Here is a 27,437-nt window from a genome sequence, read left to right as displayed (position 1 = left end):
TTTCTGAAGTATCTTGAGCTCATCCGTAGACCATATGGCATCAGGTAAAAATTTTGGGGTGAAATGGTCAGCAGATCCAGCGCATTCATGAGACAGAATCTCTACTCATAAGCCTTTGTTAAAATAGACATATGGCACTTTGTCCCCGTGTTTGGCCACAATAGACTCCCTGAGATCAGGCTCCAGGTGTGAAACGGCAATTGAGCTGGAAGAAAAAGAGACAAACATTTGACCACTGTGCTTAGTATATATGACGATGGGGACAGGCAATACCTTTGCAAGGACACCTCAAATTAGGTTTGAACACATGAAGCTGCCTTTTACTGAATCAGACCATTGGTCCACCAGTGTTGGTATACTCTGATTTGACTATCAGCAGCTTTCAGTGTTGGTATACTCTGCTCGGACTATCAGCAGCTTTCAAGGGTCTCAGGCAAAGGTCTTTCACTTCACCTAATACACAATCCTGTTAACTGGAAACACTGGGAATTGAACTTGGAACCTTCAGCAGACGAAGCAGAGGCTTTGCCACTGCACCATGACCTCGCCCTTGAATAGCCTAGTGTAAAATGAACAAATAGCTTCCCGTTGCCTTGTGCCTTTCTGTGTGAAGCAAGAGCATCAGACCAGAGGAAGGGGTGCAGCTCATATATTATAAATCTAGTTGCCACTCACATTTAATTGTGGCACTAGCTTTAATTCTAAGCTGAGTAATTGGAGGGGCTAGTGGCTTGCTCACCACTGCCATCCTGCATCACCACTCAATGCATTGTTCTTTGCCAGAGGAATATGAGTGAGATGGAGATGAAGTGGGCAGCTGCTGGATGCGACTAACCATGGAAGCTGCTCCTGAGTAAGCTGTAGCTTTCTCTCTCTTCTCGCAACAAAAGTGAGAAGCGATTAATCGAGGCAGAAGGTGAAGCAGTACAATGTGTGCTGTCCCTCAAGAGCAGGGGTGGGGAACGTTAGGCCCGGGGGCCGTATAAGGCCCACCAAATCATTTGGTCTAGCCCTCCATGGGTCCTGGCAGATCTCTAGCTCAGAAGGATGCTGCCCTGCCTGAATCTCTTGGGCCCAGCTGGGGACGGCAGAGCTCAAAAGCGAGTTGCGCTACCTGGCAGACACTTCGAGCCGTCTCCGGCTACGCCTCTTGGCTAAATGTCTGACCAAATACAGCAGGCTAATTTTTAAGCTGATAATTTTGTATGGTCCGCGAATGATGTCATAAATATTGAAATGGCCCTTGGCAGAAAAAAGGTTCCCCACCCCTGCTCAAGAGCAAGGCCACCTGATAGATGCCGGCAAATTAGAGAGCATGCATGGGCGCTGATGCATTAGAGGCCGGTGAAGTTTGCCCTGGGGAGAATCTGGGCTTATAGCCTCTGTGCATTTCAGTGAGGATCATACCCTGCATCCAGTCCCATTTTGGGGACCGTTAAGCACAAAACAGCGGGACCAATACAAAAATAAATCCCAGACAAAGATAAAGAACTGTCAGTGAGCTTCCTTAGGAAGGGGGAGTGCTCAGTGGCAGAGCATCTGCTTGGCATGCAGAAGGTCCCAGGTTCAATCCCTGGCATCTCCAGTAAAAGGGACTAGGCAAGTAGGTGATGTGAAAGACCTCTGCTTGAAACTCTGGAGAGCTGCTGCAGGTCTGAGTAGTCAATACTGACTTTGATGGACCAAGGGTCTGATTCAGTATAAGGTAGCATCATTTGATCATGTGACCATGTGGAAAAGGTATGGAATCAAAGATGAAACAGCTAGTTTGCTTCCATGTGTGAAATATATTGTTCTGTTTGTGTGTGAATGGGCAGAAGTTCAAAGGATCACACACAACAAAGCTAGACATGGCTCTTTCAGCTAAGTTCTGGGCAGGAAATAAAGCCCAGAAAACTCCTGATGGCTTCTTTCTCCCACAACACATTAATAATGGCAAAAAGACTTTGTCATCACCAAGGTTGCATTCCTAGGTATGTTTACTAGAAGGTGAGTATCCCTCAAAGCCCGTGGGATTTACTACTTGGCAGACATGCATAGACGAATGCCATACTTTTGCTGAGCATAAACCCAAACTATCCCTGGAAAGAAAAGATGAGCTCCTCCTCCCATCATAATGGGCTAAAGCTGTTTAACAACAGTAGGGGCAGTAGGGATCAAGAAGCTATCACATGTGCACAGAATAAGGCAGGAAAGAGCACAGTGGACAAGGGAAAAGAACAAGGCTGTTACCTCCTTTGCGGAAAGAGCGCACAGGCAAATGGGACCATGAACACAAGGCTGCAAGACATTAAAGACAGGCTGTTGCAAAGTTCAACAACTATGCTCCATACTGTGAACACAGCACTACTATCGACCTTGGGAACCCCAACACGTAGGCAGAAGGCTTTTTACTGAGATGCTTACACGGTATCCTAGCTATGGTGTCTTCCACGCTGTTTCTGGGAGTTGCTACACAATAGTTGTTGCAATTCACAAGTGAGTGCAATTTATAAAGCTCCTTGTGGGTATTTAAGAAGTTGCTTTACGTGGAGCCAGACCAAGAGCCCATTTGCCCCAGCACCTTGATAAGATCCTTGGCAGAAGCCTTTCCATGTTAGCTGCCAACAACCTTCCCTCCACCCCACTAGATGCGCCACAATAGTAATTGTACCCAGCATGCTAGGGGGGATTCCATTAACCATTCCTTTCTCCTTCTGACAGCCAGTTTAATACAGATGAATGGTTTGCCGATGGCTTCAAAGGGAGGTAGGACTGTACCCATAACCATTAGTGGTGTGCAAACACTACTCAACCCTGGCCTGCATAGACATGTAAAAAAGGGAACATTTTTGCAGATGTCCTCTTCATACCTCTATGTTAATATGACTAACTTCAGATGCATTGCCATAAGAACACTCTCAGACAAAATCTACAGACTATGCCTAAAGCTAGCAACTATAAAAGCAATTGAGTAATCATACTTACAATCCTCCAACAAGAATTGTTTGCAACGGAGCATGAAGGACCTGGATTTTCTGCCAAGAAAGCAGCACGTGAGAAAGAAAGAAACTCAAACTTTTCAAGCTTTAGAGGTATTAGGTACTGACATACTGGAAGAAACAAAACCTCTGACATGTTCTACTAGAATGTGAGAGCACCGGCCAAATGTACAAGGCAGGTTAATCTATGGCATATCTTGTTATGTAATCCAAAATTCTTAATGTCATCTTTAGACTTGGGAACTCAGCCCACCGTAATGCTAGCCCGGCAGAAAAATTCTGGGGGGATATATCTGATAGCATACGGGCCTGCCTAAATCTCCAGGACTGGACCTGGCAACCCGTTATGCAAGCGCACTACTACTTTCCAGCCGCGCGCCTGCCCCAAACTCTACTGGGCGGTCGCGGCGTGGTTCATTTGAAAGCTGACACAGCCGCTCTCACCAGCCCGGGCAACCAACCGCTAAGAACCAGATGCAAAGGGCCGTCTCTTGTGAACCTGAGAGGAGCCATGTTCCTGTAAATCTCTGTTCCAGCAGCAGCCATTTCACAGAGAGCTGACAGCCACGTAGTCAATGCGAGCTGCTCCCCCTCCCAACTTCCTCCGTTGCTCAATGGGTCGTTAGCAGTAATCCTGATATCAAGATGAGTCATCCCCCCCTGTCCAGCTGCAGCGATCCCTGGACGTTTGCATTGATCGCTCCCATTGTTCCTGAATGCAAATCACATCAGCAGAGAGATTCCAGACCATCATGGGTTGTGAAAGCCATTGGCATTAGAATAGATTTCCAAATTCTCACTACCCTGCCCCGGTAGACACAGCTTAATCCTTTTGTCACCTTTTGTCACCTGGGAACCTGGGAGGGGTAAGGAGGGGTAAAACCCCTCTTCCCGCCCCCAGAAAAACAGTATAACTGGGATGCCCCATGCCCATTCAAGTCACCTTAGGTCTTTCCTGGCACCTTTGCCGTTACTCTGTTGGTTTGGTTTCGCGAGCCTTACCACGCTCCCTCCCGCCTCGCTGGTCAAGTCTACGGGAACCCCTGCCCCCATCTCGGTCTTCCTTTTCAATCTGTTTATAGCCTACGTGAGATTGTACAACACCTCGTCTAGATACGGTAAATATTTGATCAACGATATCCTGCCACATTGGCAAATGTCTCTGTACTCCTCTCTTTAAATTACTAGTCTCTTTGTATGCTTGTGTTGCACCATTTGAATGCTTGAAAACATAAACACTGTTTAATTTGGAACTCCTAGTCTTTGTCTTTATTCAAACGTCTCATTAAACGGATTCTGGTATAGTTGAGTGCGATACCGCTAAAAATATACATAGTTACCGATTGCTCAGCTAATTTCCCCATATAAAGGAGCAATTCGGCTAACATATCAAGAGAACAGGGTGATAGACAAGCTCTCAAACAGTGCAATCCTATGCAGAGTTACTTCAATGGATTTTAACTGCAGTAACTGCATAGGGTAACATTGAAAGATTTGTAGGAAACTACAGGTATTTAGACTGTCTCTGAAAGTCAACGAAGCCTACCTAGCCCACTCTACTAATTCAAGGTTCTCTAGAATGTCTCCGTCTCTGATTAAAAATGAGACAACTCCACAAAGTTCCATTCCCCAGATGTTGTAGAGTTTTCCTTCTATTCAAGCTAACTCTATATCTATATCTATTTACATTCCTCTTTCCATAGCAACACAGTTGTTCCCAGAATCCCCATGTGCCTCCCACCCTGTTCATTGCTGCTTCCACAGTAGGGACAGCTTTTCCCACCCCCACCCCTATGGAAACAGCCCCCATTGTCAGCCATTGCCTGAGAAGAAAGGTGAAAAATAATAATTCTGAATCTCTCAGGAGGCATATAAACAACCACCCACCAAGAAGGAAAGACAGATATTTATTGAGCTACTTACTTTCATGAAGGGGTACTTTTCTAGTTTTTCCATGATGATAGGCAACAAAACTGGAAGGGGGGAGAGCAAGAGAATGGCATTAGTAGCCATCTCAGCAAGTGAGAGTCCTGTTCCCCAGAAGGACATAAGAAAGGCCATGCTGGATCAGATCAAGGTCCATCAAGTCCAGCAGTCTGTTCACACAGTGGCCAACCAGGTGCCTCTAGGAAGCCCTCAAACAAGACAACTGCAGCAGCACCATCCTGCCTGTGTTTCATAGCACCTAATATAACAGGCATGCTCCTCAGATACTAGAGAGAACAAGTATGCATCATGACCAGTATCCATTTTGATTACCAGCCAGGGATAGTCCTTACCTTCATGAACATGTCCACTCCCCTCTTAAAGCCTTCCAAGTTGGCAGCCATCACCACATCCTGGGGCAGGAAGCTCCACAATTTGTCTATGCATTGTGTGAAGAAATACTTCCTTTTATCTGTTTTGAACCTCCCACCCTCCAGCTTCAGCAGATGACCCCGCATTCTAGTATTATGAGGGAGGAAAGCTTCTCCTTGTCCACTCTCTCCATACCATGCATAATTTTATAGACATCTATCATGTCTCCCTTTAATCACCTTCTTTCCAAGATAAACATGTCATGTCCTCTCTGAGGCTTGCTGTGCAACATGCAGCAGGGAGAGGCCTTCTCTCCTTAGAGTGCCTTCTCCATCAAGTCTCAAAGAAAGTGAGGGCAGCAAGCTTGCAATATACAGAAGAAACCTGGAGAGCAACAGCTTACCAAGAAACATGTAAGAACTTATTAGTGTGGCAACAACTCAGATGACCCTTGAGTGCCTACAATAATGCTTCACAAACAACCACACAGTGACCATATACTGAAGTACAAGTCCTGGAGGACTAGCCATACTGGCAAGCCACAATAAAAGTGTAGCTCTTTCAGGTGCCACTGGCATTTTTTACACCCCCACCTATCTCTGTTAACGTTCTCTCAGCATAATGGATGAGTTTCCTCTAAGGGGGCAGATGTTGTTTTGTGATAACAGCAAAGGCAGTTCTGTATCCTGTACCCAACCCAGTAGAGGATCTTTCCTTAGGCTAGAGAAGGCTCATGCAGAGGAGAAGAAGGAGAAGAGTTGGCTTTTATATGCTGACTTTCTCTACCACTTAAGGAAGAATCAAACCGGCTTACAAATCACCTTCCCCTCTCCTCCCCACAACAGACACCCTGTGAGATAGGTGGGGCTGAGAGAACTCTAACAGAGCTGTAACTACCCCAAGGTCACCCAGCTGGCTTCGTGTGTAGGAGTGGAGAAACAAATCCAGTTCACCAGATTAGCCTCCACCGCTCATGTGGAGGAGTGGGGAATACACCCCGTTCTCCAGATCAGAGTCCACTGCTCCAAACCACCGCTCTTAACCACTACACCATGCTGGCTCTCAAGAGCAGCCAACCACAAGCCTGCCATCCTCTTCATTCCTTCCCATCAGCTCCAGGGAGCTTTGTTAGCAAGCCACAAGGGGCCCCCACCCCAGCGCAGTTTACCAGCCAGCAGTACAATCAGGGGGAAATGTTGGATGCTTACTCATGCCAGGAGCAGCCATAGTGATGCGGGAAATCACCACCTGAGTTATCCCCTTGATTGCAGCTCTCTGAGAAGGAAGAAAGGAAGAAAGAAATAGCAGCCTCATGCTGGCTCTCCAAATTAAGACACACAAGATTGCTTACTTAAAGTGAAAGGCTGATTATTTTTAATTGAGGACCAATCAGTGAACAGGCCCACTATGCAGAAACAGTGAACCATCCCACTGAACAATCCTTGGTAGGAGCCCCACCCAAACCCAACAACCCTGAGCCCAGCCTGGGCCGGGGATTGAGGGAGGGATATAAATCAATCAAAACAAACAAACTCAAAATAAAGTAATTCCCCCACTCAGGAGGAAAGAAACACTGCATGAAATACTCCATGTGTTAATTAAAAACAAACACTACGCTCTTTCTCATTGGCAGGAGCAAAAATATGGAATGGCAACTCACCGAATGATCATGCAGATGTCTAGTTAAAAATGGAGTAAGCAGCACATGCTTGTAGAAAATAATATGCACCAGCAAAAGGGTTTTTGGAGCTACTTAATACTGAGCCAGGACATAGCCAAGTGAAGGAAATGCAGGGCTACTGGAGAGCACAGACTACTAACAAGAAGGGGAAATTCTGTGTGTGTGTGTATACGCACGTGTGTGTACAAGCACGCATACATACACAAGTGGGGGACCCACAAGGACTTGCAGGGAACACCTAATGCCTCCACATTCACAGCAGCCCCAAGAGTGACATGGAGAATTGTCATGTGGAAGCAGCCGTGGTATCAGAGATGAAAGGCAGATCAGAAATAAGAATCCTCAAAATTGACTTGAGTAGCTTTCCTGGTCACAATGGAACCATGTGCATACCCACCCCTCATTTCCACATGGAAAACGGTCCTGATATTCTGAGGTTGACAGAAGTAGTCATCCTTTCCTCAAGAACATAAATTGTAAGAGCTATACAGAAGGTGAGATGGATATAGACACATCTTCTTCCATAGTGGTTCATTTTGTACGTCTAATGAAGTAGATCAAGCTTTTAAAGGCAACAGACGACAAAATCAGTCTCTAAGGCACAACAGCAGCTCTTAAAGCACCACTAACGGGTGCATCAGCAGATCAAAGTTGGTGGATTCCTGTGGCTACCAGCAGTGCTGGCAAGACAAGTTCCAAATATTCTTAAAAGCTTTGCTCGCTAGAAGAGAGTAACAATTATACTAAATGAGCTTTCTTGAGATGATGACACTTACCCTGGACTCACCCAGATGATTGTCGTTCTCATCAGTCACTGTGATCCCATTAAGGAGTTCCCTAATACAGAGACAGACACATGACTTTAGATATTAGGACTAATCTGCTGGGCCCTCCTTTCCCCATGCTCAGCGTCTTAGACTACTTTCGTTTTTCTACACCATGCATAAGGAAAATTCTGTCCAAAGCTGGGACATATAGCCTCCAGCCCCATATTCTCCAGGGAAAAGTCCCTTAAGAACAGAGTCCCAAAAAGAGAAAGTTAGTCAGAGACCACACAGGTCCATGGTCACTTATTGCTACAGTAGGAAACAACCTCTCATGTTCTACATATAGATGTATGTGCCTATAAGCTTCATGTATGGTCAATCTCTGTGATCCTCTGTTCTGCATATTGCATGAAATTACAAAGCACATTAGGGGGTGGGAATGACGTTAGGTCAAGTTGTGGCACTGTTGCTAGAATAACACCTCTGCCACTCTTCTCCCAACCACACTGCATGGTTTTACTAATTCAAGGCCCTATTTTTCCACCAGTGAATGAATTGTAACCTCCCATGTTAAGTTCATTTTCAGATGCTATGTGAAGCTGATGTTAACTCTGAATGTGCAACAACCCACTAGGGCCATGCTCACATCATGCATGTAGCTCATTTCTCCCCTCCCTCCTTTCATGTGATGAAGTACTCCTGGTCTAAGAAGCCCAGTTTATGGGAACATAACTAACTCTAGTTCCCTTGGGTGCCAGAGTAGGTCTATCACAGGAAGCCAGGATCCCTTCAACACTCTCTCTGTGAAAGTGGATGGGGGAAAAAGAAGGGGCAAAATGCATGCGAGAACATGACACTACAGGCTCACTCTGTGCACATTCAGGCTTAGGGTCGGTTTGACATTGCATCTGTCTACTTGGGCATAAGAACGGTAGCATGAAACCTTTATTTACAGGCGCCCTTTTAATAGTCTTCTTGCCCAGCCTGACCTTTTCCTGCTATTTCTATAAGAAATTGTAGTATTTATATTATTTATTGATGCACTTGGTATTTGTTTTGCTTATAATCCATGCTGAAGTTTTGAGGAGAAGCTAAAAAGGAAAACAAAAACAAAAAGAAGAGGAAGAAACAACCTAAAAAACCAAAAGCTGGGTACCCAAGGTTGGGTGGAGAAGGTAAAATGATATAGAGAAATATTTTTATTTTAAGGCGCTTATATCAGGGTTAAAAACATTAAAAATGATAAAACAAGGCACAATGGCAACTCTTAGGGTTGATAGACTTAAACCACACACCATATGCATTTCGGCCAACAGGCCTTCATCAGTGGTCAAATAAAAACCCATACAATGCACACACAAATATACAAATGTATCACCATATATAGATATCTTTATACAAGCCCAGGCATGCGTGTGGGGTTTAATACACTTCAAACTAGAGCGCTCTCTAGGTGGAATACCTGTAAATTGTTCTACTCTCGGCAGTATTAGTCTCTCATACAGAATGTGCATGCAAGTATCAACCTGGTAAAATAGACTATCATTTTACCTTCTCCACCCAACCATGGGTACCCAACGAGAAGCTAAAAAGATCAAATATATAATAATATACAATTATATAATAATTAAAGTAGTCACAATATCCCACAGAATCACTTGACTAGGGGCCATTTCAATCCTGGGAATCCCTTGGGGACCACAATGCTCCACTACCAAACATTACATTGCCGAGAAGGGGTTTCCGAGTGTGAAACCAATGTGACAATACACTGCTGCCCCCTAGTGGCTTCAACTGAGCAGAGATTATGTTAGAAGGGGAAGATGGAAGACATCTGTGACCAAGGGGAACAGAAGGGAAAGGTTGTTACTGCCAAAATTAACCCCCCTCCCATCTATGCTAATTCCTACAACGTTCCTGTTACTTCTGAAATAACATGATGGGTTATCCCTGGGATACTTGGACTAAAGACAGAATTGATTATAGTAAGCCAAAAGCAACATCTTGCAGCCAACTAGTAGGCAGGCCGAAAGGAAGGTGATGTGTCAGAGGGATACTGATTGAAGGGAGGCGTACTTAAAACTTTCAATGATAAAATCTATTTTTCTCTGCAAGTAGTACCACAGTTAGGTTATAAATAAATCAAGCTCAAATCTTTGTTTCTAGAAACCAGTATTTTGCAAGTGGAACTACTCCCTGGGCCATCTAAAGCAATCTGATAAAATGAGACAAATGGCCACCCCCCACACACCCACCTGAGCTGCTTAAAAGGTAAAGAAGGGACACTGGGGTGAGTACAGCAGAACAGCACTGCTTGACAGATCAGCCTAAGATGCGCTGGTGGTAGGTCTTGCCCATACAGGTTCCAGTCCTCGCAACTCTCTTTTGCGCGTGGCAGGCTGAACATTGTGAACAATGCTCCCTCTCCCCAAGGGAGTCATTTTGGCACCAAATACCAAGTGCCATCTGTGCATGGGGTGGGGGTGTTAACACCTTTGCTGACTACTCATCAGTGGCAACATGAACAAGGCTTTTATAGGAGCAGTGAAACCAACCATGCAAAACAGGCTTGAGCAGGAAAGTAAGGCAAGGGGACTGTGTCCAGATCACGCGAAGTGATGGTATCGCCTTACTCCGCTCTGGTTAGACCTCACCTAGAGTACTATGTTCAGTTTTGGGCACCACAATTTAAGAAAGATGCAGACAAGCTGGAACACGTCCAGAGAAGGGCAACAAAGATGGTGAGGGGTCTGGAGACCAAGACCTATGAGGAAAGGTTGAAGGAGCTGGGTATGTTTAGCCTGAACAGGAGAAGGCTGAGAGGGGATATGATAACCATCATCAAGTACTTGAAGGGCTGTTTTCTGTTGCCCCAGGAGGTAGGACCAGAACCAACGGGTTGAAATTAAATCAAAAGAGTTTCCGTCTAGACATTAGGAAGAATTTTCTAACAGTTAGAGCGGTTCCTCAGTGGAACAGGCTTCCTCGGGAGGTGGTCAGCTCTCCTTCTATGGAGGTTTTTAAGAAGAGGTTAGATGGCCATCTGTCAGCAATGCTGATTCTGTGACCTTAGGCAGATGATGAGAGGGAGGGCATATTGGCCATTTTCTGGTGTTGGGGGTGTTGGGGGGGGGGTAGTTCAGAATTTCCTGCATTGTGCAGGGGGCTGGACTTGATGACCCTGGTGGTCCCAGTCCCTTCCAACTCTATGATACTATCTGCAGAATGCCCACTTTAGTACAGTGAGTCCAGGCAGCTGGCATATTTCAACAGCAATTAGAAGGGAGCCAATCTTAACTTAGCAGAAACTTTGTTTGGTGACACTCAGTGGAGCTTTTAACGGGAAATGTTATCTCTGTCTGTACACCTGCCTTAGGGCAGACCTGCTTTGGCTTCGGGTTGTTTTTAGTGGCAGGGATCAGGCTGCAGCTCACTGGTAAAGCATCTCGCCTTGATTGCAGAAGGGGGTCAGGTTCAATCTTGAGTCCCTCCAGTTTTTAAAAAAAAGAAAGTATCAGGCAGTAGATGGTGCAAAAGACCACTACCTGAGGGCCTGGAGGGCCCAGCAGAGTAAACAACACTGGCCTTGACAGCCCAAGACAGCTTCATGTGTTCTTCCACTAGCAACAGCTGTAGAACTACCATGGCATTGGCCACTTAATTTCAGGAGAGGCAAGGGGATGGGGGACTGGAAAGAAGAGTGTTTGATTGATGTTCTAGAGGAAGGAAGGAAGCTGCTCTGAAGTCAGCTGCTGTGGCCAAAAAGCAAGTCATCCAAAGAAGTTAGGAAGAGAGCGTATTTCTATGTGCAGGAATTGGCAGTCATTTTGTAAAAAGCCCTATCTGAAGAGATACTTATGCACCAAAATGCTCAACTGTGCGCATTTGTAATCTCCAGGCTGACTGCTGCAACATACTCTATATGGGCCTACCCTTGACAAATATCCTACAAAGCCAGTAATTCTGGAAAGGAGGCTGGAACACTGGTTTCCTGTCCACCATATTCCTGTCCACTTCAGTTGCCTTTCATTACATTCTTATGCATCTGATAACCTTTTATTCTAATAGCGAAGTCAGCCAAATCTTTGGATATTTAAATCTGGTGACTGGAGCCGTGAACAGGTTTCTACAAATCTGAAAAGGGTCCCAAGTTTGCAGAAAAATGCAAAATCTAAAAAACAAAACAAAAAACATTGGGGGTTTAAAAATCCAAAATGATAAAAGGAGGGCCTATAGCTTTAAGCAAGGATTCCCTCAGTGGCTGTTGCTAGGATACCACAGTATTCCAGGCTGCAGTTTCTGTCAGTAAAAGACAGCAGGAAGGGGCAGAGCCCTTTGCAGACCCATTTTGGAATTTGGAAGAGGACTCACTGTGGCCTTGCTTGCTTAGGGTTGCCAGCTCCAGACTGGGAAAGTCATGGAGACTTTGTGGTGAAGTTTGAGGAGGGCAGGGTTGGGCGAGGGAAGAGGCCTCAGCAGGGTATAATGCCATAGAGTCCACCCTCCAAAGCAACCATTTTCTCCAGGGAGACAGATCTCTATCGTCTGGAGTTCAGTTGTAATTCTGGGGGATCTCCAGGTACCACCTGGAGGCTGGCAACCCTAAGCCCGGAAGCAACCACTGGGTTACTTGATACCACCTGACTTGCATGACTCAACTAGGTGTGGCTGCTTGCTACTGTTCAACAGCAGCCACCCTATGAAAGCCGACTTCCGTCGGGATCAAACTCAGGTCGTGAGCAGAGTTTGGACTACAGTACTGCAGCTTTACCACTCTGCGCCACGGGTCTGGGAGACTCACGTTCAAATCCCCATCTTGCTGAGGAAGCTCACTGGGTGATTTTGGACAAGTCGCATACTTTCAGCCTAACCTACCTCACAGGGTTGTTGTGCGTATAAAAAGGAAGAGAGGAGATTAATGTAAGCTCTTTGGTCCCCACTGTGGAGAAAGGCTGTAGTTTTCAAAGTAGAGGCTTGAGGAGGGAGGAGACAGAAAGCTTAAGGCAGAGGGGCAGATAAAGGTAGACTGCTGTTGGGTTAGAAGGAGATAGGGTTGCCAACTCCAGGTTGGGAAATTCCTGGAGATTTGAGGGGCAGACCTGGGGAGGGTGGGGTTTGAGGAGGGGAGGGACTTCAGAAAAGTAAAATGCCATAGACTCCATCCTCCAAAATAGGCATTGCCTCCAGAGGAATTAGAATTGCCAATCTCCAGATGAGGGCTGGAGATCACCCAGAATTACAAATGATCTCCAGACTACAGAGATCAGTTCCCTTGAAGAAAATGGCTGCTTTGAAGGGTCTAAGGCATTATACCATGCTGAGGTTGCTTCCCTCCCAAGGCTCCACCCCCAAATCTCCAGGAATTTCCCAACATTAAACACACAGCAACATTTTGTTGAAGGTCCTCACTTCTCAGTTACCTTGTTTAACCCTCTCATTTAAAGGTGACTGCAGATAACCCACACATGTGGCAATTAAGTTCATCACAAGTGAACATCTCTCCTGTTAACAGTTCTTGCTGGTACATGATAAAAAGGGCAGTCATAGAAAAAAAATTGTCATTTGAGTTACACTTTGTATGACTAGGCTGTCGTCACTGCATCATTGTCTGTAATAAAAAGGGTAATGAGAATTCAGCCCAGCAGAACTTAATTCTACATTGGTAGAATCACTGACGTCCTTGTCACTCTATTGACCTAGTCATTTTCTTCCAGATTATGATACTTTATGAAAACTGGCTGTTGCCAGTTGCCTGCAAGTCTCTCATCATTGGCTACTGGGAGGTCATGAAAACATTTATGAACCTTGTAACTGCACAACTATACAAGATAACAGCAGTAGAATGTTAACAATACAGCTCCCATAAGAATAGCCAAAGGTCAGTCGGGAAAGAGGAGATGAAGCCAAGGGATAGATGGTGGGGGGCAAGCAGAGAGGGCAGAAACAGGGAGGTTGAAAAGCAGGGCTAGCTATCAGGGGAACAAAAGGGACTAAGAGAGGAGAGGAAGGGGAAGAAGAGGAAGTAGCGGCCCCAAAAGCAGGAACAGGAAGATGAGCCCAAAAGAAAATGGGTTCTGTGTAGGGTTGCCAAGCTCCAGGTGGTGGCTGGAGATCTCCCGCTATTACAACTGATCTCCAGCCAATAGAGATCAGTTCCCCTGGAGAAAATGGCCACTTTGGCAATTTGACTCTATGGCATTGAAGTCCCTCCCCTCTCCAAACCCCGCCCTCCTCAGGCTCCACCCGCAAAACCTCCCACCGGTGGCGAAGAGAGACCTGGCAACCCTAGTTCTGTGTGCGTGTGTGTGTGTGTGCGGGGGAGAGAAACCACTCAGAGGGCCTGGAAGACAGAACTAGCTATGTGCTGTTGGCAAGAAGGGGTGAGCAGGAAAGGCTGCTTGGGAGGAAAGGGAATGAGAGTCTGGGGTATGTCAACAGCAGAACCAAAGCAGTGGCAAGTCAGCATTTCATGGATGGGCGAGCTGGGGTCACGCCGGTGATGACCCCTGGGGCTTGAGCCACCATGACAGCCTGCGGCAATGCCCCCAGAGGCTGGGCCAGGGTCAGTGCTGGGGTCACCAGCCCCGGGGTGGTTAAACGTCTCTTAGCAGAATCTAAGAAATGCCTGGGATCCAGCTGTCAGTGCAAGTTCAAAATGTGAAATGCTGATGGCTAGATGGCCATATGTCAGCAATGCTATGACCTTAGGCAGATCATGAGAGGGAGGGCACCTTGGCCATCTTCTGGGCATGCAGTATGGGTCACTGGGTGGGTGTGGGGGGAGGCAGTTTGGAATTTCCTGCATTGTGCAGGGGGTTGGACTAGATGACCCTATTATTCTAATCAACTAGACATTTTGCTACTTTTAAGTGTGTGAGCATAGAAACAGGTGGGTCATAGTGTAAGAGGGGCGAGGGAAGACTTCTGTCCAGACCATTTGCATAAAAACTTGTCACTCTTTCATGATCACAGACTTGTGTTTGAACTAAACCCACAAGAAGCAAACCAGGAAGCACAGTGCAAGCCATAACAAGTAGGGGTCATGTGAACTGTTTCCTCCTGAGAGGAACAGAATGGTGTGCTTTTATCCTATCAGTGTTCTGATATCAGCAGTAACTCTGGGAAACAGCTATGTGAGACTAAGCAAGTGGGTTATTATTAGGTACAGGAGAAGAACACAAGCGACCTGGTCCCCAAACCCAATGCTTTCACTGCTAGCTGAGGCTGACTCCCCCACACTGAATGGAAGGCCTGCAAGACAGGTGAAGCAGCTCATCACTATCTTACATTTTAACCCTCCCTCTTTAAAGGCCCCTCAACTCTAAAGCCGGGAGACTTACTGCTGCCTCATCAAAGGGATATTCACACAGTTGGCAGCCGCCACCGCTGCAAAGGGTACCCAGCGTGCCACAAGAGTCGGGGCTCTCTGTATGGAAAAAGATAATGAAGTTAGGAGTAGAATCAGAATAGGCCTGCAAGATTTAGAATGGGGACGGCCAAGGGAGGACATTATCCAACCATGTAGTTCCTTCCAGCAGAGTGATTTGTTTCTGGAAGAGGGACAGTGATTCCTGCTAATTGCCCCCTCCCACTATAGGCTCCCACTTTGCACCTCTATATTGTTTCCGAGAGTTCACTGACTTCCCTACAGGAACAAAATTTCAGGGGTTTATGGGCTGCAGCCAGGAAGTAGAAGTGGGAAAGTCCTGCTTCACGAAATTCAACGGATGGTTGGATACCTCCCAACAATCATGTTATGCATTAGAAAAAAAAAATCTAAAGCAACAGTAGAGCAGGACCTTTGCCAGAATTAAATAAAACACCATAATATTAGCAAGCAAGTTTTTCAAGTTCACTAGAATTCTTCTCAAGGCATAATCTAGGGGTCCCCAACCTTTCTGAGCCTGTGGGCACCTTCAGAATTCTGACACAGGGTGGTGGGCAAAACCACAAAATGGCTGCTGCAAGAGGTGGAGCCAACCACAAAATGTCAGAGTTAGGCTATGCAAAACTCTAATAGTAACTCTTGAACATTTCAGGCAGATGTTCTTTTTAACAGGATGCCTTTTAAAATGGACAGGTGCTACCAAAGCAACATTTTAAATCCATCATTACCTTACTGTTGCTTTTGGATGATTTCCCCTTATACGAAATTATTCTACTGTCTCATATTCCTATAATCTTGTGTGATATGAATGGATATTCCAAAGTGCAAGATTTCTCCTCCCCACTTTCCAAAAGAAAATTCATCATCTATGGGAGGTGAAGCATCTCTTTAGTTGCTTAAAGCTGTGCAACACCAGATGCCAGAAAATGCAGGCAGCTTACAAGGACCGAGGATATTTCAAGTACCCTTCTTATTCTCAGGGTCCCAGTACTGGCTTGTTAGATGAAGCAGACATTCAACCTTCTAAAATCTAAGGGAGAAAGAGATGCTCAATTGCCTGCTTTGTCCTCAGTCCTGCTGCCCCCTTGTGGATAAAACACACATTTTTTTACAGTACCTTGGTGTAAAGGTTGAGTCCCACGGCGGTTGCCAAGGCGGTGCTGGTAGCAGTGACATAAGCCACTCCAATTTTCCTGGAGTCATTCAGATGGGGTGAATACTTATTAACAGACAGTAATTCAGCAGTTCATCAATAAGCAACGTCAGTTCAGATGATGTGCATCAATGGGCCTGCAATTTCTGTGGCAAACGCATCCACTTGCTTACTATTATAGGCTGAGACATTTTTTTTTCTGAACAAACAGATCTTGTGGGTCAGTAGCCTCTGCCTGGAATCCCTAGATATAGTGTTGTTAGACAGTTATATTCAGAAAAATAACCAACTTTTGGTTACCACCGCTATGATCCAAGTGGGTAGAAACCTGTATACAATACAGTTTCATTGTAAGGACTGAAAATCATTCATCCATGAGTGGCCACATTCCCACTTCAACTGAGCAGCAGAACCCATCCTACCACTTTGAGGCTCTGGAGTAAAAGCCATAAGGGTGAATAAACGGTGGGAAACTGATACAGGGACCCCATAAGGAAAGATATTTATAGGATTATATAGGAAATACTTTCTACTAGGCTTCCATGCCACCCTATTTCTAATAACTTTAACTCTTGGAAGTGGCACCTTCGAAATGAACCCTCTTCATTAATGAACCCACTACACTAGAAGTGGTGCAGTTTTCCCAAACACCTATGAGGAATTCTCATCACCCACAATTCAAACTACATCTTATAACTCTAGAGCCTTAAAAGTGGTGGGTAAGGCAACCGTGTTGATTCAGCAGTAAGTCAGCAGGGACTGCATCCCTCTGGATTCTGTCTCTGACATGCTAATATGCTCTACTTACAGAAAACAGCTTATGAAGGGCTACGCAACCACCTAGAACAACATATGGATACATGGCATTTCCCCATTAATATATATAAATCTCAACATGGCCAAATCTGTTGATACTTAAATCCAGAAACTGGAGCCATGAACAGACAAGACAGATCTTTCCACAAACCTAAAAAATGTCCCGGTTTAGCACAAAAATCTAAACTCTTAAAAAAAAATACTACATTGTAGGAGTTAACTCCCTCCAAAAAGAAAAGAAAAAAAGAAACAGCACCTGTAGCTTTAAGAAACAAATGCCCAATGCTAGGCAACCACAACAATCTGCTAGCTTTCAAGTTCTGGTTTCTGTCAGTAAAAGGCAGGAGGGGGGCAAGGCCCTTTCTAGGATTATGTTGGCCTTTGAGGGAGGACTCATCGGGGCCAAGCCTGGTAGTACCCACCAGGCCGGGCAGTGCAATACCACACAACTTGCATAAATCACCCATGACTGGCTGCTTGCTACTGTTCAACAGCAGTCGCCCCAGAAAAGCCAGTATGCTGTAGAGGTTTGAGTTTCAGACTTGGATTTGGGAAACCCCAGTTTGAACCCCCACTCTGCCATGGAAGCACACAGGGTGACACTGGGCCACTCGCTCTCTCTTTCAGCCTAATCTTCTCACAGAATGGTTGTTGTGAGGATAAATGGAAGAGAAAAGAATTATGTAAGCGTTGGATCGCCGTTGCGGAGAAAGGCAGGGTATATACCAAATAAACAAAGTAAATAAATAATAAATAGAGCTGAAGACGGAGGTGCTGATAAAAGTAGGTTGACTGGTGGGTGGGAAGGGGAAAAGAAAGCAGTAAAAAAGGGAGAGGCTTGGGGGGGGCTTTCAGGGAAGGGAAAAAGGAAATAATGGAGGAGGAGAAACAAGATGCCCACCACAAGACCTTGCAAACCCCCTCCTTGTGTTACCTAGTCTGCCAGAGGAATTTCCATCTTGGCCATCTTCTGGGCATGGAGTAGGGGTCACTGGGTGTGTGTGGGGGAGGTAGTTGTGAATTTCCTGCATTGTGCAAGGAGTTGGACTAGATGACCTTGGTGGTCCCTTCCAACTCTATGATTTTAAGTGTTTTCTCCCCCCAAAGTCATAGAACACATGCTAAAGTCCAGCTAAAGTCAGGCCAAGTAAGCAGCACTCTGGGAAACCAACAGAAAGAGAATGCCATCAGATAACCTTGCACGGGTAACTCACTTGACAGAGATAGGGCTAGCAGCGTTCCGGTTGGTGTAGTTCACAATGGCATTGAAGGACTGATTCACCCACTGCCAGAAAACAACAGCTGGGACTGTCCTACAGGGAAAGAAAGGGGTTAAGAAACAAAGTACCTAGAAACCAGAACAGATATATGCATATATTGAAATAGCCAAAGAGAGAACACCCTTCTTTCTGCCTCAGGAAGTTCATCCTTATCAGACATTGATTGTCTTCTCTTAAATAACCTCCATTGTACTAGATCTATATTAACAACCAATCACATGCCATAATCAAATATCAATCTTTATTTTGAATAAACCGGATAATTATCTAGATTTTCTTTTCATCCGCCACATTCCGGCCGGTAAGAAAAAAGGCTGTTATCTATTTCCCTGAACTTATCACTCATTGTTCATTTGAACAATAGGCACAGATTGTTTAATCAAATATTCAGAGTTGTCTGCCTACCCTGATGATACCAAAAGAACTTCTGGATGCAAAATGAAAACTACCTAGACACCTGTCTCCACTTTCCACCTCTCTTAGGAACCTGGCCATTTGGAAGAATAACAGACGGTCGGCAAAGGCATACATAATCAAAAGGAAGCCCCAAAGCAGTCGGCGAGGGTGACTGTGAGGGAAACAGCCCTGCATAAATGGCCAGAGGCTTTCAGAATTCAAGTTACCTTGGGGTTGAATTCTTCTTTGTAAAGCATAAGCAACATATAGATACTATTACTGTCAATGCAGAAAAAGCTCCACAGAGGTTTTCAGTGGCCGTTAACCACTATTGCAAGAAACCCCAGAGAAGGAACAAACAGCACAAAACCAGAAACACTGTACTTCAGGAGAAATAATGGACAACGTAAAAATTAGGTTCACATAAACGAGACACCTTAAGAGGAATAAACTTGAACTACGATTTACAGAACTCTGGCTGTCAGGCCAGCAAAGCAACCTCTCTGAGACAACTAAGGGAGAAGGAAGTGGGGGGGGGGGGGACATTCAGAAGCCCAACAAAACCACCTGTTCACACCTGTAAAACTGAAGCATGAAGCCAGTGATAGCCATCCCTCCAGGAACTTGAAATGACATCCTCCCTATCAAATTCATCTTCTCCCCTGAGTCAGGATGGAAAGCAGAGTCGTAAAGCTTCTTGGCGTAGAACAGCTGCTCCTGGTTGGTTCCCGGGGGCACCGTGCCTGCCCTACAAGCAGGAAATAACCAGAGGAAGAAGTCCTCACAAGTTACACACTGGAGAACTGGGAGTCGCTGTCCCTAGGAGCAAACACATTTACAGACCAAAGAATCTTAACAGTACCCAAATCCTTTATAGAACACTGAGAATCCCTGCATTATTCTGCTCCTTTGCATTTTAATGTCCCCGATCTAAGATTCCATGACACCCAATATCTTTTCAAACAACTACAGCAAGATAGAGAAACTGTGTGAAGATTTCCCTTCTCTCCAGAATGGCATATCACAAGTATTTTTAACACTGGTTCAAGGCTACAATCCAATAATACAAACCCCCAAATGCTTGTGTTACCACTGGCTACCTGCAGCTGTCCACCAATGCCTTTGCTCTGTCCAGCTCATGCTCGGATACCGCCAGTGTCCTTGGATCTGTGATGTTGAAAAAGTGCTTCAGGCGCCCCATGAAGGTGTTCTGGTCCCAGCGAGGAGCGTCGATGTTGAACATGGTCAGACTGGCTGTCATTTTACTGCAGAAAGGACAATTTACAGGTCAGCATGGCAATAAGCAAAGGATCATGGTTGCAATAAGCAAAGGATTATGGTTTCTGGGTGCTTGCCTGAAAATGGGTAGAAGGCACACAGAAAAGATTCATGTACTTAACCCTCGCCCTGCTGATCCATCGGTCTTTCTGCTCACCACCCTGCCCCACCTGCTACAGGGAACATTATTTTTGTCTTAGCTGGCTGAACAGGGGTTGTAGAAAGCGCAAGGCTGGATCTCAAGGAAAATGCAAGGGATAAGTAGGAGCTCATACAAGATACAGGCTTAGATCCAAGGCCTATTCTTGATCCTAGAATGGGAGGCAGTCTGAGCAAACAGGGCAATAATAAGCAAGTAGTCAAGCAAGCTGGGGATTCTGTATAAATCCCATTAGGTAAAGATGTTTTGCTAGCTTGTGTACACTATGAAATTGGGCATGAACTGGATCTCAAATTGAAAAACATTACTAACTCAATGGACAGCATTTATTGCTCTGCTGTTCCCTGTATTATATGCTCAGGATGGAGGGAATCCACAGTGCTGTCTGGGCCAAGGTAATTGTTATCGCATTCCAAAGAAATGCAACTCAAACACTCTGTTAACTTCAACAGCAGCCCTGCTTAGTATTAGTGTAGCATTAGGACTCACCATCAACAGCTGGCACTTTACAGAAATCATTTTCCACCGGCCAATGCCCTTGGCAAGCATCACTAAAGCATCACTGAGCATCTATTGGTTCCAGGGAATGCAGGGAAGGGGCAGAGAAGACAGGGTAAAAAGCACTAGGTCTTGGGAACGGCCGGCAGGTTAATAATAAAGCAACAGTAAGGTCAAGAACGCTGAAAGGAATCCAAGTTTATTTCAATGCTTTACAAAAATCTGAAGGTGCAATCTCAGTTAGAAAGATCCAAGACACATCAGAATGTAAGATTCTGAGTGAAAGCATCAAAGCAAAGCTAGGAAGCCAGTGGCTTGGTTCAGGCATAATGACAAATTGTAGCTTGATGCTACGTGAACACAGCTGAAAGGAGCTTTGGGTTCAGTCACACAATCCATCCTTTCATTGTGCATGGCAAGTTGGTAAGACACTTACTGGTTTTCTGCAAGCCATAGCTTACTGTTACATCCAAAATGGAAAACTATGCTTTGTGCTTGTATTACAAACCATGTTCCCTCCCCACCCCCCAATTCGCAATCATGGTTTGCAGGGCAAGCACAAAACAATTTGCTGGTCAGCAAAACCGAGAAGCAACTAATTGTCTCACCATGCATGAGAGGAAGGTGGGGGGTCCACATGAGTGAGCTAAAAGTTCCTTCAGGCTTATTCAGGCAATGCCAGACTATGGTGTGGATATTGTAAGCGAATCATGCGCGTAAAAAGTGAAAGTTATGCAATGTTAATCATCCTCATTAATAGTAAGAGAGGGCACAATATTTACTGGGCCACTTAAGTCTCGTTAACTTGCTCAGCAAGGGTATATTTTACCTTTGTGGTTACAGAATAATTAGACCTCTAAAGGCCTGGGTAAGGTAAACAGAATTATGAGCATGCAACCAGGCATAGACTGTGACCTCTGAATAAATATTCAACTTCTTCTGTAAATGGACAGCATCCTCTAATGTACAGGGCTGCTGCCTAATGGGAAATCTTGTCCAAGACCCCTTGGGATACACTCCAGTGTCCAAGTACAGTAGAAGGGACTTTGGCTAGGAATGTAAGTGGAAAAGCTGTAGATAAACCAGAACAATTGGCTGTGAGGATGTGACAAGGCAAATGTTTTTAAAGCTTATAATGCAAAACTAGAACCGGGAAGTGCAACTCAGCAGGAAAGGGCAGGGAACTGCCTTTCAACAATGCCCAAACCACACCACAACTCTCTCTTCCAGGCAACATTTTAGTTGGTCTGCATTTCTACCCCAATTGCAGCAAAAGTTACAACCTACCTCATCCTTTGCAGAAATCCCTTTGAGGCAAGATCTACACATGCACTAGCATTGTAAGACTAGGAATGGTAAGACTCAAAGAACCCTAGAATGTAACGTGCAGCCCTCAGTTTTGGACTGTTGCCCCATGATCGGTCTGTGCCCTCGCCTGACTATGCGTCAGAAAGGCAGTCCCAGACATGAACTGCCTAACAGAGCTGAAATTGACAAGGATAGGACTATGCACGGAAGCCCCAGCCACTAACGAAAGAGGCAGAAGGGAATCCATTTTCCTGCTTTACTATACCTTCAACGCTCGAGTTTGAAGGACCCACACTATGTGGCAGGTGAGTATAATCCCATCTTCAAGAGCTCCTGTGCTCTACCTACCTCCTTTATTTCTAGATCTTGTGTGAAACGTGTATGATATTATCACTGAATACTCATAATCTTAAGTAAAGCAAATTTAAGGGAACTATTGCCTCTGCACCTTTATTTCAAGTCACAGATAAATGCACTCCAGTAGACATCAGTCATGATCCTGAGAGTTATTCCGATTGCCAGTTAATAAAGCTAATATCCCCACCTCGCTCTTAAGATCCTTAACTGGGCAATTCAGCTAACGAGAAGGTCCAGTTCCCCACTCAGCCCCTCTGTTTCCAGTGCAGCATACCTGACAGGGTTGTTGTGATGACACACTGGTGAGTTCTGCACAGAGACAGGCTTGTGTGAGTTCCCTGTTGCTGGTGCAGCTGCTGATAGTGAGGCAGCAACAGAGCTTCACATGACAGGTTTCCCCACAATTTCACTGCCCCAGCTCCCCAGCTGCAACTACTCCACTCCCAATGGCCACTGGGGCTTATGCAACTTATTTTCTTAAATTCACCCTAGAATATGGTTATATCAGTATGTGTACCAGGTTCTTTAAAAAAAAAAGAAAGAAAGAAAAAGCTGGGAATTCAAAGTAAGTCTCTGTCCTCTTCCATTACATCTTTCCACTTATATCTCTGCAGCAGAAGGAGATAAAGATTTCTCTTTAAAAATGAAAGCTGGGGATTCGGAGAACCTGGTCTCCATACTGGTATAATGTTATATCAACAAAACAGTATTCTAGGGCCAACTTTTCTTTTTCAAAATAAAGGTCAGGGTTAGGGAAAATGGCTGTCACGTGGATGAGAACATCCAAATTTTCCCACATACACAGCAGCTGTCCAGGCTTCATTATGATATTTCTCAAAACTTTGGTGGAAAGCAGGTTTGAGAAAGATTGGAGAAAAGCTGGGGGAACCCTAGGAGGTGCACAAATGTACCATGATACTTTGGGAAAGCAGGAAAAACACCTTCTTAAAAGTATTGAAAGAGCAGATAACCCATGCAGAAATGGGGAACCAAAGAACCCTACATACTACAAAGAGTTCCTCAGAGGAACAATAGGATAAGAATCTAAGAGATAGGTAACACTGTGCCCATTCTCCCATATGGCTCCATTAATATCCTCTGATCCAAGTCTGCAACCCCTTACCAAATGTTTCTAACATTTACTGACAGAACGGGACAGTGGTTAACACAGAGTGGAGTATTCTGCTAGGGCTCTTGGCATTTTATATGTACACAAACATTTGTCTAAAGCAGTGGTTCCCAACCTTTTTCTGACCAGGGACCACTAGGACTTTTTTGTTCTGTGCAGGGACCCCAAGGTTCAAAATAAAAATTCAGAGAATTTGAAAATAAACTTTAATCATAACTGTTAGTTAAACATTAAACTTAGAATAATATTTGAATATATATTTTTATAATAGAGAACTTTTAATTGAAAATATTAATTTATTATGGGTTTATAACTTTGTTTCGCGGACCTTAATAGTTATCGCGGACCCCTGGGGGTCCACGGACCCCTGGTTGGGAACCAGTGGTCTAAAGGCTCCAAAACTAGCCCAACTGGAGAGGAAGAGAATATTGCTCTAGAATAACGGACTGCTAATGTTGTGTTCTTCAGTAGACAATTATTAGTTAGATAATTTATACCCTGCTTCTCTCCCCAATGGGGACCTGAAGTGACTTACAGCATTGGCCTCCATTTTATCCCCACAATAATCATGTGATATAGGTTAGGCTGAGAGAAAGTGACTGGTTCAAGGTCACCCAGAAAGCTTCTGTGGGAGGGCAGGGATGCAAACCTGGGTCTCCCAGACACTTGTCTAGCACTCTAACCACTACACCACACTGATATAAACTGTATCTCCTTTTCTTCTCAGAATCCCTGAAGTTACTAGTATGTAGAGATGTATTATCAATACAACTAGTATTTCAATGCCTTACAGTTCTCTAGGTTTACCTCAGTGCCAGTGTAGTACCAAGAAAAGAAGGGCTGCACCAACCATAGAACTAAACCCAAGAGACAACTGGTGCAGTGGGTGAATTAATGTTAATTCACGCTGAGACCCCCTACATGGTTTGCGTATGCATCATCAGGGAACTGTAGAATATGCTACTTAGGCTAACATTCCATTCTCAGCTGAAAAAATCTCACCTTCTTTCCTCACGCTAGCTAGTTTAATATCCTTGACTTGGTAGTTTCTCACAACCCGTCTCTCATACCTCAGTGAGAAAGAATTAGCATCCTTTTTCAGAGGATTGTTTTACTGTACCAACCTTTAAGAATTCAGAGAAAGTCAGCAAATTTGTAGAAGGGTGATCTGTCAGGCACTGTATACTTAGTCTGGGCCCGTTGGAAAACTTGGCAATTCCAGAATGACAGGTCCTTTTATGGACTGATAACTGGATTTTAAAAACAGAAGAAACAAAGAGTTTTCAGAATGAAAGGAAATAAACATAAGGAACTCCCAAGCATCTGTACTGGGATCAGTGCTATTAAACATGCTCTTAAAATAAAAAGGGCCCTTTTAAAAAAAATTAAAAAATGATTTGGAAACAGAGGTGAATGGTGTGGTAACAAGACCAAATTATTCAGGAAATTAAAATCCCAAACATATTGGGAAGAACCCCAAAAGTATTTTCCAAAGCTGCACGAAAGATGAATTCCATGCACATTTAGACAAGAAAATCTAGCTTTTCATATACCTAGCATTTCAAAAACAGAATACAGGAAGGTTTCACCTGAAACTGTGCCTTCTGCTAATATAGCTCAGATTCAACCCCATGTTAGGAAATATTAGGAAAGACACTGAAAATCAAACAGCAATAACAATACCAGCGGAGGCCATAACAACCCTGTGTAAAGCTATAATTCAGCCACATGTAATGTATTATGCCCAGTTCTAGCCCTACCATTGCAAAAAAGCTGCAAAATGTATATCAAACTGAAATACAGATGTGGCAAACCTTTGCAACTAGGAATAACTAAAGGTGATGGTGTTGTTGAGCTTAAGGGAAAACATTACTAGAGAGGGACATGATACAGGCTTATAACCCTAGAACTCCAAACTTGGATGGCTGGTTCCAATAATTAAGTGAAAGTTAGCTTCTATCCATTGGTTTTTAATCCTCAGTGATCCCACAGGTCATTACACCCCACTAATAGCAGAAGGAAAGCTTGCAGAATTCACCTGCCTAGGCCTAGATACTTGACTTAACTCTGTACTGCTTTTGCTCTCTGGCCATCATTCCTCCCTTGCCCGGCCAAAGCCCAAGTCCTAGTTCCTGTTTGGTGCCTCTTTTCTTCAGCTTATCACCATCACCCTCTGGTCTCAAGATCCCACATTTCAATCACTGCTTACATTGTTCCTTTTAAGGAAAAATCCAAAGCAGGTCTACACAGAAGCCCCATTCTATTCAATGGGTCTTATGCCCAAGAAAGTTTTTAGGTTTGCAGCCTAAGTCACTTTGTTTCTCAACTACCCTTTCTTGCATTCTCCCATATGATACCTTCACTCTAACATCTCAACAGGGCTGAGAGCCAACTCTCCGATTAACCCCTTCTTGGCCCACTCCCCCAACACCTCATTCCCCACCTAACCTTCTTTGGCAGTGCAATCCTATGCACAGTTACTCTAGTCTAAATGCATTGAAATCAACAGGCTTAGACTGAAGTGATTCTGCACAGGACTGTAATGCAAATAACCGCACAGGACTGTAATGCAAATAACCGAATACTTATGCCACCACAGTAGCTCAATCACAGTCACATCAAAGTTGGCTGATTTAACAATTTGTAAATAAACATCACTCTACAAAAAATATATGAAATTAATTACAAGATGTGGTTATGCCTTGTAGCCTAGATAGCTTCTCCCCCCCACCCCCGGGAGATCCGATGAACTGCTAGAGAACTATTTTGTCAATGGTCATTTGCCACAGTGGCTATATGGAACACCTGTGATCAGAAAATGTATACTTTTAACTACAACACAAGGGCAAACAACAGAGGATACATATTGCTATCAGACCTTGCTTAGGAGTTTCCTTGAAGCATATGGCACGCCACTGCTTAAAGACACAATACTGAACCTTTAGCCTAACCCAAAAGGCAGTTTCATGCAGCTGTGCTGCTTTCACCGCTCTCCACCCAAGACCTCAATGTGCTCTCAAGCCAACTTTAGCAGACTTTTTGTACACCCTACGCCTAATTTCCTTCCATTGACTCTACAACTCCTTCCTACTCTACAGCTGATGAGGCAAAGTAACAGCCCCTCCCCCCACCTTTCCAAATACTTCAGAAATAATAATTTTAGGAAATAGCTTTACTATCTAATGGGGCCGAAACCTCCTGGGGTTCATGGTTCCCTGTTCCTCCTGTCATAGAGAATAGTCAGCTGGTCTCAGGGTTGCATCATTCAGGGTTGTCCAACGCGTATCTTGGGCTACAGAGACGGGTAAACCTCAGCTCTTGAGTCCGTCTGCTTACAAAACTGAATGAGCAACTGGGAACCAATCCCGCCTCTCCTTTCCCGAGCTGCCCCAGATTGTCAAGCATGCCTTCGAGCCTGCCGCGGGCTCCCAACAGCGTCCCATTCGCTTCAGCCTCTTGCAAACGCGGCACTTCCTCCCTTCGCCACAAGCCACACCAGCCTGCCCTTTCCTCGAGCCCTGCACTCCTTCCCCGCCTTCCGGGACACTCATTCATTCATCGCCACGGGTCCTGCCGGCAGCTCTCACGCCCCGTGGCGCTCCTGCCCTTCCCCACGCAACTCCTACCTGTCGTTCTCGCAGCACCATTCAACACACAACACCCCGCCGCGCACGTGGATATCACCGCCCCCGCCCAACCTCCTGCCTGGGGCGCGTGGCCGTTCTCGGCCAATGAGAATCCGGCGAGCCCCCCCGAGAAGGCTGTCAAGCTTCAAAAGCACAGTCCGCATGCGCCAGTTAGGGGGTGGGGCGCTCCGCAAGGGTTTGTACCCTCGGCCTGAGCGGACGTACTCGAGAATGACGCTTTACGCAGGGGGAGGGAGTTGGCGCGTGCGCATGACGCAGTTGCCCATGGTAACCGGGAGCCGCGTAGAGGATGGTGAGTGCC

At 45.1% G+C, this 27,437-nt stretch overlaps 1 protein-coding gene across 1 annotated transcript; it reads right to left on the bottom strand.

The window, feature by feature from the left end:
• Nucleotides 1–27,124, bottom strand: SFXN2 (sideroflexin 2). Its single transcript, XM_056849500.1, has 12 exons — nucleotides 27,116–27,124; nucleotides 19,860–20,024; nucleotides 19,337–19,507; nucleotides 18,298–18,396; nucleotides 16,232–16,307; nucleotides 15,068–15,153; nucleotides 7,737–7,797; nucleotides 6,488–6,554; nucleotides 4,905–4,954; nucleotides 2,968–3,017; nucleotides 2,233–2,280; nucleotides 1–205 (listed from the first exon to the last, which is right to left on the bottom strand). Exons 2-12 carry the CDS (start codon nucleotides 20,018–20,020, stop codon nucleotides 106–108), a joined length of 969 nt encoding a protein of 322 aa, XP_056705478.1. The 5' UTR covers nucleotides 20,021–20,024; nucleotides 27,116–27,124; the 3' UTR covers nucleotides 1–105.
• Nucleotides 27,125–27,437: the final 313 nt, after the last annotated feature.

The sequence above is a fragment of the Euleptes europaea genome, chromosome 5, assembly GCF_029931775.1.
Source record: "Euleptes europaea isolate rEulEur1 chromosome 5, rEulEur1.hap1, whole genome shotgun sequence".
NCBI classification, from domain to species: Eukaryota; Metazoa; Chordata; class Lepidosauria; order Squamata; family Sphaerodactylidae; genus Euleptes; species Euleptes europaea.
The sequence above is the reverse complement of the archived record's forward strand: the minus strand, read 5'-3'. Positions and strand labels throughout refer to the sequence as shown.